Source organism: Lithobates pipiens, unplaced genomic scaffold, assembly GCF_037356315.1.
Source record: "Lithobates pipiens isolate NorthernLeopardFrog02 unplaced genomic scaffold, aLitPip1_a1.2 Scaffold_18, whole genome shotgun sequence".
Taxonomy (NCBI): Eukaryota; Metazoa; Chordata; class Amphibia; order Anura; family Ranidae; genus Lithobates; species Lithobates pipiens.
The window spans coordinates 563,148,578-563,161,666 of NW_027507758.1; the positions used below are offsets into that span (position 1 = coordinate 563,148,578).

General features: G+C 38.8%; 1 protein-coding gene across 1 annotated transcript; it reads right to left on the reverse strand.

Annotated features, from left to right (window-relative positions):
• Positions 1 to 1,189: 1,189 nt before the first annotated feature.
• Positions 1,190 to 11,865, reverse strand: LOC143988995 (fucolectin-like). Its single transcript, XM_077488979.1, has 4 exons — positions 11,751 to 11,865; positions 8,206 to 8,305; positions 5,822 to 6,122; positions 1,190 to 1,427 (listed from the first exon to the last, which is right to left on the reverse strand). The coding sequence occupies exons 2-4, from the start codon at positions 8,279 to 8,281 to the stop codon at positions 1,277 to 1,279; spliced, it is 528 nt and encodes a 175-aa protein (XP_077345105.1). The 5' UTR covers positions 8,282 to 8,305; positions 11,751 to 11,865; the 3' UTR covers positions 1,190 to 1,276.
• Positions 11,866 to 13,089: the final 1,224 nt, after the last annotated feature.

The following is a 13,089-nucleotide window of genomic DNA, read 5'->3' on the forward strand; positions in this document are numbered from 1 at the left end:
AAGCACAAGTAACTTACACTATCTGACAAATACCACACCGAAAACATATTCAACATATCACCCTACAGAAACACTAATGGTCATTACAGCCTATTTTAAGAAACTAACTCAAATCACAGCACAATAAAATCTAATGTGAATTTTGTCCCCTCAGAGATCCGGCAACCCCCCGATTTCAGAGAACCAAAACTCACACCCTAACTACAAATGATCCAATTACCTAACATACTCGTATAACATACTCATATAGTCAATGTTATGTACAATTATTCTCCTACAATTGATATACATGTTTCCTCTTGATGATTGCTACAAAATCCTTGTATATAATTAGGCTGTTGGACCCATATAGCTACTGTTATATAGACATGGGTGCCATCAAAAAATTTGTTTTGTATCGTTCCGTTCCTTTTCGTACAAAATTCGTATGCATAAAAATTTGTATTTCGGATTCGTACGAATGTACGAATTTCCGGAAATTCGTACAAATTTTGATTCGTATGAAACTAATTGCACGTCTACTGTTAAACATGTTTATTTATTCCTAAATTTTCTTCCATAAAATACTATGGAAATAAAGAATACTGGGAGGATTAAAGTTCAATCTATTTTTTAACCCAGCGCTTTACTCAGCCCTGTACTCTAATATCATCCTCTACCCAAACATTGGTAATTCTATGATGGAGTCTAAAATACAAGTTAGACATGTTTATTGTTCTACCTGGAGCTTCTTAAGACTTTTATCTAGAAATTTAATCTCGTGATTCCCCAATTCCATTTTCTACCCCTGTTTAATTTATTAATTCTCCTACTAGCTACACAAACCTTATATTTCACAAAATGTGCTATTTATTATGTGAGCAATAATTCTCTCTCTTTCTTATCTCCACATTTGATCATCGTTCCTCTATGTTACCCCCCTCTCTCTCTCTTAGCAATGAAGTCGGGCTCTGGAATAATAGTTTCCCTGCCTTCCTGTTAGTAAGAAAAACACCATTATTTATAATATAGCTACCGTACTTCAGATTAAATCCATATACGTTTATGGTGCATTGATGCTCCATCATTACATCCATTTTAATACATCCCTTGCATTTAAATCCAACACACTTAACATGCTTTCTCTGTATACAGGAACACACAAATGATGCTGAATATTGTTTATTAAGCAATATTTGACTATTCTCTCTTTTTCAATTCAGATTACTGACACATAAGGCAATGCATCATAACTTTTATTTATGTATTCATCTGTTATTCGTTTTAAGGGGGCCTTTCAATGCCTGTCGGTGGTCCAGACTTGAACTTCACATAATTGAAGACATTTTGATTTTCCACGTAAAACTACATTGGCGTATCTGCCAACCATGCCATTACAGTAGTAGCGGTGTGCTGCTCCAGCTGGGATAGAGGTAATCAACCCACACCTGAGAAGTGAAATTAATACCAACATTAACAGTGAAACCACTCTTAATATATGTACAAAATTGTATTTACTTATTAAAAGCTACAATGCAATACTTAGAGTAAAATAAGCTATAAATCTCAATAAAATATAAAATAACAAGCAGCTTTTCCTGCAAAGCATATCTCCAATGTAGTGCTATTCCCCACAGTACTTTTTTTGTCAACAGTTATTCACTAGGGTAAATGACAGCCAGCTTTATTTGTCCCACTTTCTCTGAGTCCAGGCTGTCCTGGACACCCTGGGGTGGTATTATCATGCAGATTAGACTCACAACAGTTATTACAGCAGTAAGGACTGTCTCTGTAAAAAATGTATTATTATACAGCGGGTTGCAGGTTGTCCTTCTCAAGGTTTCACCATATTTGGTCAGTGGCCATGGTCATATTTGGTCAAGGACACTAACCAAATCTGGCTATAGCCATATTTAGTCAATGATATCAACTGCCATCCTTGCCACTTTTATTTCATAGCAGCTGTCAGCCCAGGAATTTTGTTTTCCATTCAGGAATTGTTAATTTTGGTTATCAAGGATCTGCAACACTGAATAGGGTGATTGACAATGGATATACATTGTGGGACTTTTTCGGATTTTTTTTTTAACTAATGGACTTGTTAAAGTGTGTGTTTTTCTTTACCGTTAACAATTTTTTTTGTGAATGAGTATGGGGGCCAAAATCTAGGTCACCTTTTTTTCAAAGTGAGCTTCAAGATTCTGATAAGCCTACTTGCTCACAGACCCCTACAACTCCTGATACAGGGCTGTGGGAAAGAAGCCCTTGTTCTCATCAACATAGGGATAAGGTGTTTTAGTACCCTCCCCATGTTTAGGACATGTGGCCTTGTATGTTTCAGGAGAGGGGGTGCATAATTATCTCCCCTTTTCCTGTTTTAGCCACATGCTCAGATGAAGTTTTGGTAAGAATTTATGGGGGAGCTCACATAATTTTCCTTGTTTTGCGTGGGATACCGCCTCAAAATCCGAACTAGATGGATAGGGTCTGGTATGAGTTTTTAAAGGTCCACAGACCTATTATTTCTTCCTTTTTTTAAAACATTTTTATATAAAAAACATATAAAATCCATAGCAGGCCATTAAGAAGAATAAGGATTCAGGTATGAATGCTCTTGCTTGAGGGCATGTATGGTTTGGGGGGAATGATCATCTCCCCTTTCCTGGCCAGCTGCACACTCAGATGAGGTTTGGATATTGATTTTGGGAGCCTATATCATTTTGGTTTTGTGTGGGGTACCCATCAAAATCCAAGGGATTGGTTTTTTTTATAATTTTTTTAGAGATCAGCACACTTTTTTTTTTAACTTGGGGTTCCTCCTTAAAATCTACAACAAGCCTGCATCAAGGAAAAGCTTTTATGTAGTTCTTGATATGGTATGTACTTTAAAAAAAGTTTAGAGAGAAAAAAAAATAACAGGAATTTACATTCCCCTGCCTTTCTCTTTAAAAAATAAATAAAAATAAATTGTATGGGAGCCCCTCCAAAGGTTCTTTCAAAATACATCATAACAGACCTTGTAGGGTTTGGTGGGGGGGTGTCACAATGCCATTTTTGCAAAGAAAGCCAAGATGGCAAGGAAATGTTATTTACCAGCAATGTAAACATGATTTTTATCTTTGTAAATGTCCATTTTACTATACACTGTTTACATCATATGTGTGCCATTTCAGAGGCAGATTTAAAGCATTCCTCAAGCATGTTTTTCTTCCCAAGAAATTTGGCATTGTTAACATAAATTCCCTGCTCCCAACAAAATGTTATTTAAAAAAAAATGTTTTTTGCATTTGTACATGTGCCTCCCTGGCAGAGGCCAGCCTACCCCCATGCCATTTATTTGACAATTCCTTGCCTATTAGCTTTGAATATAGTCAGAAGGGATTTTAAATATTTGGCTCCTATCAACTTCAAATTAACAATCAGAACTTGCTGATTCACAAAACGTTTGTGAACTAAATCCAGGTGCATTAGGCTCATCCCTACTTGTTGGCACTCCTGCCTTGCAGAACTTTGGACCTCTGTTTTAATCCCAATCTGGACACTACCTGTATGGAGTTTTCTCATTTTCCCTGTGCTTGTTTGCTTGCTCCCACCCTCCAAAAACATGCTGGTAGGATGCTTGGTTCCTGTCCAAATTGTCCCTTTTGTGTGTATGTATTTGTTTGTAGTGTAGATATTTTTGTTCTTTTGTCTTTCATATTATGTGTGTATGTATGCATGTGAGATTGGGGTCCTTTATAAGCTCTATGAGGGCAAGGGCTGATGTGAAGGTGCAATATGTGAAGTCCTGTGTAAATTACTGATGCTTTATAAATACCTGTATGAAATAAATTATAACCCTGATCAGCTTTAATTGACTCTTTTTTTCCTAGCTATTATTTTCCAACAGTTTTTTTTTTCTATTTTTCTAACCATTATAATTTTAAATGTTTCATTTTTACTTGTTTTGTTCCTTAGCTTTTTTTTTGTAGTATTGAAAAAAAATTGAATATTAAAAAGAAAAACATATTTTTTATTTTGCATTTGTAAATATCTCCGATGTGTTTGGGATCAGAAGAATAATGTTAGGGTCATTTTAAACAGCACAAATTCTAGAATAATATCTGTACTTTTAACTATTGTAACACAATTTCAATGTAACAATTATCAAAGTAGAAAAAAAAATTGGTTTAGTTTTATTATGTTTTTTTTTATAATTTTTTTAGAGATCAGCACACTTTTTTTTTTTACTTGGGGTTCCTCCTTAAAATCTACAACAAGCCTGCATCAAGGAAAAGCTTTTATGTAGTTCTTGATATGGTATGTACTTTAAAAAAAGTTTAGAGAGAAAAAAAAATAACAGGAATTTACATTCCCCTGCCTTTCTCTTTAAAAAATAAATAAAAATAAATTGTATGGGAGCCCCTCCAAAGGTTCTTTCAAAATACATCATAACAGACCCTGTAGGGTTTGGTGGGGGGGTGTCACAATGCCATTTTTGCAAAGAAAGCCAAGATGGCAAGGAAATGTTATTTACCAGCAATGTAAACATGATTTTTATCTTTGTAAATGTCCATTTTACTATACACTGTTTACATCATATGTGTGCCATTTCAGAGGCAGATTTAAAGCATTCCTCAAGCATGTTTTTCTTCCCAAGAAATTTGGCATTGTTAACATAAATTCCCTGCTCCCAACAAAATGTTATTTAAAAAAAAATGTTTTTTGCATTTGTACATGTGCCTCCCTGGCAGAGGCCAGCCTACCCCCATGCCATTTATTTGACAATTCCTTGCCTATTAGCTTTGAATATAGTCAGAAGGGATTTTAAATATTTGGCTCCTATCAACTTCAAATTAACAATCAGAACTTGCTGATTCACAAAACGTTTGTGAACTAAATCCAGGTGCATTAGGCTCATCCCTACTTGTTGGCACTCCTGCCTTGCAGAACTTTGGACCTCTGTTTTAATCCCAATCTGGACACTACCTGTATGGAGTTTTCTCATTTTCCCTGTGCTTGTTTGCTTGCTCCCACCCTCCAAAAACATGCTGGTAGGATGCTTGGTTCCTGTCCAAATTGTCCCTTTTGTGTGTATGTATTTGTTTGTAGTGTAGATATTTTTGTTCTTTTGTCTTTCATATTATGTGTGTATGTATGCATGTGAGATTGGGGTCCTTTATAAGCTCTATGAGGGCAAGGGCTGATGTGAAGGTGCAATATGTGAAGTCCTGTGTAAATTACTGATGCTTTATAAATACCTGTATGAAATAAATTATAACCCTGATCAGCTTTAATTGACTCTTTTTTTCCTAGCTATTATTTTCCAACAGTTTTTTTTTCTATTTTTCTAACCATTATAATTTTAAATGTTTCATTTTTACTTGTTTTGTTCCTTAGCTTTTTTTTTGTAGTATTGAAAAAAAATTGAATATTAAAAAGAAAAACATATTTTTTATTTTGCATTTGTAAATATCTCCGATGTGTTTGGGATCAGAAGAATAATGTTAGGGTCATTTTAAACAGCACAAATTCTAGAATAATATCTGTACTTTTAACTATTGTAACACAATTTCAATGTAACAATTATCAAAGTAGAAAAAAAAATTGGTTTAGTTTTATTATGGTTTTTCTCAATGGATTGTACAAAAAATAAAATCAAGTTATGCAAGACTGTATCACCAAAAGAAAGCCTTGTTTGTCCTCACAAAAAATATTTATAAATATTTTTTTTCTCTTCAGAAATGACAAAGTTATCACAAAAAAACAGGCCCATAACAGAAATGTAAGAACTGCTCTGGTCTATTAGGAGTATATAGGAGAGTGAGCTAAAGTGGTTAAAATATGTACAAATAATCCTTACCTGGCATTATTGTTTCCATTGTTTCCTAAAGAGTTTCCAACGAGAATTTCAGCACCGTTCAGTCTTTCACTACAGCAGTCTCCTCTATTAGTGATGGTGATGTAGGCAATTTTGTACGGTTTCAGCAGGTCCACCCTCCACCAGGGAGACGGCTCCCAGGCTGTATGTGAGCAGGAGCCATGGTAAAAGTTAGGGTCTTTGTTCCCATCTATTGCATTTATGGCTGCTGAATAAAAGCCATACCATACTGAGTTTATAATTGTGGACTGAGTTGCTCGACCACGAAGGGCAAAATTCCGATCTGTTAAACAATGGAAGAGTAGAGCTTCATATTAATCAATGTACAAATAGTAAGAGATAGGAGACATAGCACAAGAGCACACAGGGAATCCCTAAAGAATACATTCACCTTTACATAAAAAATAATAAATGCACAATTTTCTTTTGCAGGTAAAAAAATATGCATTGTGTATTTTTTTTGTTAGGGGCCTGTAAAGCATTACATCTACAATCAGCAGATTGTGAGTGTAATGTCATGGTCCTGCAGACTGTCTGTGTGCCCATACCTCAGATATGGACCTCAGATATACCTCAGATATGGACAGACTGTTGCACTATGAAAGAAAGAGTCAATGAACTACTAGAGCGCTCAACAGTGCCCTGGTAGTTCATTAAGAACTACAAGAGACAGCCACAAAGGATGTCGGTTTTTGTAGTTTTACATTAACATAATTGATGCGGCCGAGTGGGCAGATCGTCTTATTTTAGATTGTGACAGCGAGCGGAAAGGGAGACGATCCCCCCCACTTGGTGTCAAAACGAGAGATCAGGGGGGTGCGGAGGCTGGTACATCTGCAACATACTCTGAATATGGGTGTAATATGCAACATGTTACAAAAGGTGAATAATATTATTCTTTAATAGCTTTTATCACAATAGAGATTTTGTTGTATTTTTTTCTAGTAGTAGATATTTACAACTATCACCGGTGTTCTGCCGAGAACTGTCCCCCTATCGGATAGTGTCTGCCTCACACTGCGCAGGCGCAACGCTTACCGCAGTACGGAGGACAAGGAGACGCCAAAAGTCTCTGAAGATGAACGGCGCCTGCGCACTTAATAGTACCTTCTGCCCTGAGTTCAGATTCAAGCCCCACCATGCAAGTGGACACACGGTATGCATTTAGTAACAGGGCCCCTCGCCACACTTCAGCCACGGCCACGCTTCGCTCACCAATTTTTTATTCTAATTCTATGTCCACTTGGATGGTGGGGCTTGAACTTGGACTCAGTGCGCAGGCCCCGTTCATCTTCGGAGACTTCGGTATTTCCTTGCAAGCGCAGTACAGGGTGGACAGTATCCGACGGGGGACAGTATTCGACAAGACACCAGGTCTCTCCACCTTACAATGTTGTCTGAGTAATTGCCTCGCCTGCCGACTAGCACACGCTCTCCCCATACATATGTGCGGTCATAGTCAGTGTGATGATACTCCCAATGGTTAACTGATTTCAGGCTTAGACATAAATTCAGGTGCTGACCATCCCTAACATGTGTAACCCAATTTGCGTCCACACCCATAGTTTAACCAGCTGCCAGCCGCACACTGTAGCTTTACTACTACAGTGCAGTCTGGCTGCGCAGAATCACGTATATATGCTTTTCCCAGTAAGGGGGTGCACTTTTTCTAGCATTGGCTCCCTTAAATGGCAGTAATTCGTGGCCAGAACCCGTGAATCGTAGAAGCGAGTGACAGGAGAGAGATCTGTGTATGCAAATAACACATATCTCTCTCCAGACAGTGGGAATATGGCGTTTTTTGTCTCCTTGCAAAAAAAGGCACATCCTCTAGTAAAACAGCACACAGTACACAACAATAACACTCCCTAGGCACACAGTTAACCCTTTGATAGCCCTGGATGTTAACCCCTTCCTGACAATGTCATTAGTATCGCTTTTTTAGCACTGATCACTGTATTAGTGTCACTGGAGATGTCAGTGGCAGTTAGCCAGTTCTCACCCATTGTCAGTTAGTGCCAGATTGCCTGCTGCACTATCACAGTCCCACTTTAAGTCACTGATTGCTGCCATTATTAGTATAAAAAAATAAAAAAATCATCATCCAATAATGTCCAAGCAAAAATGCTGTTTTTATTTTTCTTACACATGATTGGATATTTTTTGGAAAGTGAAGGTCAACCACTTTCGCTAAGCTAAGGGAAAATTTCAAAGTGCAAAGGGAACAACATATTTGCCTTTAGAAAATCAACCCCCTGCTTCAGAGATTTACCCCTATATCTCATAATTGATAAAGCAGGATTAATACATTATTACAATATTAATATCAGCCTAATATAGTCAATTTCTGAGCAGACAGGACCTACAGTTTTTACACTGAGCAGAAACCCCATAGAGGATCGCCAAGATGGTGGCAGTGTGTAGAAATATCATTCTCATCATTCAGTAGGTTCTACAGAAATTCACCTAAAGGAAAATATAGGGAAAAATCGATCAAACTGTTATCTTGTCACAGTAGAATGTAGGTATAACATAAAACTGATTTTGACTGCATTTGCTGTTTGATTTTAGAAGTCTCCTGTTTGTGCAAACCTAAGCATTACAATTCAGTCAATACAAATCATAGGAATGATGGAGGTAAACCTGCTCTTTGATTTTGGAAATATAATTAGGAGGTCATTAAAGTGTATCTAAAACCAAAAATGTGAGTATATTAGGTCAATGAATTCACGGGCATCCCCGCCCCCTTTGTTGTGTGCAGCTGTTGGGCAAAGTAATTCCCGGGGACAGCTGATTGGACTGGTGGCCTGCTATCATGTGATAGCTTCCCATTTTGGGCTGAACTGGGTTTGCCTTAACCCTGGCTCATCTGTCATTGTGACTGAAACAATAAGTGATGCGAAACTTAAGATGTTAGCGGTTAGCTCATCCTTAGTGACAATAGGAGTGACCAGAACAAAAAGAAAGGGTGAATATAACCAACAGGGACAAACACAACAATAAAAACCTAATTCCTTAATTTTTTAACCCACCAGGCGTTAAAACTGAAATTTGGCTGATGCTTTAACTCCCCCATTCTTTTCCTAAAACTGAAATAAATGTTTTGGCTTAATTTGGCATTTAAAATCCATATCCTGGCAAATAATCATCTCCCCAATACCCATCCCCTCCCAACTTTCACGCACATCATACCCAGCATACTGCAATTCACTGGCATGCAGCACAACATAGCACTGGGTATAGTACTGTCCAGCACTGTATAGTAGCAGCAACTATCTCTCCCTGTAAACACTGTCAGCTTTCCTTATCTACTCCAAGCCTCTCCAACACACATTGCCAAAAGGCTACTGGAAATCCTGACTTTCATAGCGGCTGGAATATAGGAAAACCCTATTATTAGCTCTTCTAATGCCACGTACACATGACCGGATTTTCCAGCAGACTAGATCCGACGGTCTTCCCAATGGACTTTCAGCAGAGTTCCGATGGATTTTCTGAATGAACGGACTTGGCCACACATGAACGGACTAAGTCCATTCGAAAGTCCGTTAATTTTGAACATGATGACGTAAGACAGGAAGTTCAAAGCCAGTAGCCCTTAGCTTCCCTTACGTCGTATTTGGTCCGTCGGACGAGCATACAGACAAACGGTTTTCCCGATAGGAATTGAGTCCGTCGCACAGATTTGAAACGCGAAAAACTATCGGATTAGCCCACACACGATCAGATTGTTCGACAGACTGATTCCGTCAGACCTGATCTGCCGGAAAGTCCGGTCGTGTGTAAGCGGCATAAGCCACCACCACAGTTCAGAGGCCAGGAAGTGCATTATGGGTAATTGGTGGCTGTAGTGGAATGCATGAACTGCTGTACACAAAGCCAACTCCATAAGGATCTGGTTTGATGAGTTTGGTGTGGAGGAACTTGAATGGCCCGCACAGAGCCCTGAGCTCAATCCTACTGAACACTGATGGGTTTAGTGTGGTGGAACTTTACTGGCCTGCACAGAGCCCTGAGCTCAGCTATGTTGAACACATTTAGTAAGAATTGGAACACCAATGAGACCCCAGTCTTCTCATCCATTATCACTACCTGATCTTAGAAATAGGCACAAATTCCCACAAAATCTAGTAAAAAGCCTTTCCAGAAGGGTTATGGCTGTTGTAGCCACAAAAATAATGAAGAGGGGAGAGAGCAACTCAAAAATAATAGCCATAGCTCTGGAAAAGGATATGAAAAAAATCATACAGGTGTGATAATCACACATTGTTGGCCAAACAGGGGGAGATTTACAAATATTGGAGCTCTCAGAATTTGATGTAGCTGTTCATGGTAGCCAATACGCTTCTAATTTCAGCCTGTTCAATTAAGCTTTGGCATTAAAAACTAGAAGCTGATTGCTTTCTATTCAGAGCTGCCTCTGATTCTGGATTTTGCATGCCCCAATAGTAAATCAACCCCATAGTATATCCAAAAAGGTAAGATTAACTGATGTGATGATTAATTGGGGCTGAGGCAAATTGGCTGTTCACTTTGCAAGTGAATTTTTTCTTAGTGAATGAGGTGGACCTTTGCTGGCTTTCAGCATCTACAGCAGTGGTTCCAAACTGAAGTCCTGGGGCCGGATGTGGCCCTTTGCTTGACTTTATCCGGCCCTTGAGGCATTATTCCTGCAACTGACAACAACGGGGCACTATTTATCCCATTGACGCCAACAATAGGGCACTATTTCTTCCACTGACACCAACGATAGAGCATAATTCCTTCCTCTGACAACAAAAATGGGGCACTAATCCTACCAACTACACCAACTATTTCTCCCTCTAATGCCAAAGATCTGGCATGGTTTACTCCCACTGGGCACAGTCTGCCCCCCCCCCCCCCAAAGTTTAAATTGGCTATTTCTTTAGAAAAAAAGATACAGTTTGTTTTTCCATGCACATAATTGGGTATTCTTTGCAAAGTCGATTTGTGCATAATTTTAAACTATGTGCCTTTAGTGCCTTTAGTAAATAAACCCCATTGAGTTCTGTAAATAGCTGTCCTCTTTATCCTTCAAATGTGAGAAGGATAAAATGCTAATAATGCCAAATGTCCATTTGTTGGCTGGATAGAAGGTGGCATAATTTTAAGGTGAAATATTTCAGATTTAGTCATCTAAAAAAAAGAAAAACATTTGAAAATTTTAATTGAAAATGAACAAATGAATAATAATTAATCCTAGGAGAGTAAAGTGAAAATATACTTTGGTTTGTGAATAGCATTAACACAGTAGGCTTTGTTCTTCTGAGTTCACATGTAGTTTTATTACCTGCTGATTTCAGCCCAATCTCCTATTAGTGCTACTCTCAATCAATGCCATGGATGAGGGGGCGAGGCCAAGTTTCGCTGTCTGTGTCAATAAGCGCAAACAGCGAGGCTTGGGATCATGCCCGCACAAGCCAGGGGAGCCAGGAGTGGGGGACCCAAGAAAAGGAAGTTGGGCTCTGCAACTCCATTGCATAGCGCAGGTAAGTATAAAACTTTTTTTTTTTGCTTTTAAAGAAAAAAAGCATTCCCAATTACTCTAACAATGCTTCTGTCCAATGCTACGTTGCTCCTCTATAAATACAGTGTAGCCACCATCAGACAGGAAGTGTATTACTGGCCAGATCATGAAATAAAAGAAAACATGCTTAAAAAGACTTAGATACACTTTACTTCTATTACTTGACAAATCCAATCTGTTATAAATTTAGCAGAATGCATTTGTTGCCACAATGAACTAGTTATTTAAAAATAAAAAAAAGGTCCTGAAAGGACATGTTACAATAGTACGGAGAGAAAAATTATTCATGACGCATTTTAGAGCCTAGAAATCTTCATGCTGAAGTGTACCAGAAGAAGTGACTCTTATCTGAAATAGACTTACCCTTCAATAAGCTCCAGTGCCTTCTGTCCCTAAAATGTAAAAAGATTTTACATTAATTCACAATATTAAAAAATACCAAGAAGGAAAAATATTGCTTTCAGAACACAGACAAGAGTCTAAATCAAAATCTTTTTTTGTCACTACTGTCTATAGAAAAAACATAATTTAAAGTTAAAAACAAATGTTAATTTGAAAACCAGACTAATTGTCAATTTTGAGAATTGTAAATCATTGATTGATTTCTTTAAATTCTCAAAAAATGTGTAAAATGATCTAATCTGCAGAAAACCTCATAATTCAATTAGCACAATAGTGTGGATTTATAAACTGTGATGTGATCAGAGAGATTTACTGACAAATGTAATATTAATATATAATATAATATATAATATAATATAGTATAGTAATATAGTAATATAATAATGTAAGGAATAATGATAATAATAATAGCTTAACCACTTCCCGACCGCCGCACGACGATGTACGTCGACAGAATGGCACGGGCAGGCATAAGGGCTTACATGTACGTCCTTGCCTGCCCGCCGGTCGGGGGCCCGATCGGGCCCCCGCCCGGTGCCTGCGGCGGTCGGTATTTGTTCGGGAGCGATCCCGGACGAGGGGACGGCCATTCATTCATGGCCACCCCCTCGCGATCGCTCCCGACGAATGAAAATGTCCCGTGACATCATTTCCTCTCCTGTAATGTAAACACAGGAGAGGAAGTGATGTATTCTCTCCTCCGTGTCGGTATTTTTCGTTCCGGCACCGAGGAGAGAGGTTCGGTGAGTTGCACCAACACACCACACATACAGTAGAACATGCCAGGCACACTCACACCCCCCCTTTACCCCCCGATCACCCCCCAATTACCCCTGCCCCCCCAGTCACAGTGACACCAATTGCTTTTTTTTTTTTTTTTTTGCATTGGTGTCATTTGTGACTGTAATAACTGTTAGGGCAGTTAGGGTTAGCCCCCTTTAGTTCTAATGTGCCCCCCTAACCCCCCCAATAAAGGTTTAACCCCGTGATCACCCCCCGTCGCCAGTGTCACTAAGGCTGGGTTCACATTGCAGCGGTTTATGAGAACGAATGTGATTCGCACCGCACTGCAGTGCAAATCACATCCGATCTCTGTGCGATTCGAGTTCAGCCATACAGATAGTATGGCTGAATTCGTGTCGCACCCGCCGCAAATTCGCACGGGACCCTTTTTTTGGCCCGCAGCAGAATCGGATCGCATGGGTGTTCACACCATGCGATCCGAGTTTGCAGATCGCACTGCGATATGCGAACTGATCTGGGGGTGTCATTAACATTTCACTGACACTCCCAGCAGTTC

Bases quoted from the DNA above. Each gene is read 5' to 3' on its own strand.
- LOC143988995 (XM_077488979.1), bottom strand. From the start codon at position 8,281: ATGATGAGAATGATATTTCTACACACTGCCACCATCTTGGCGATCCTC. The intron at 6,123-8,205 runs GTAGGTCCTGTC...ATTGTTTAACAG, and splicing joins TTCTGCTCAGTGTAAAAACT to ATCGGAATTTTGCCCTTCGT. The intron at 1,428-5,821 runs GTAAGGATTATT...TTCACTTCTCAG, and splicing joins AATGGAAACAATAATGCCAG to GTGTGGGTTGATTACCTCTA.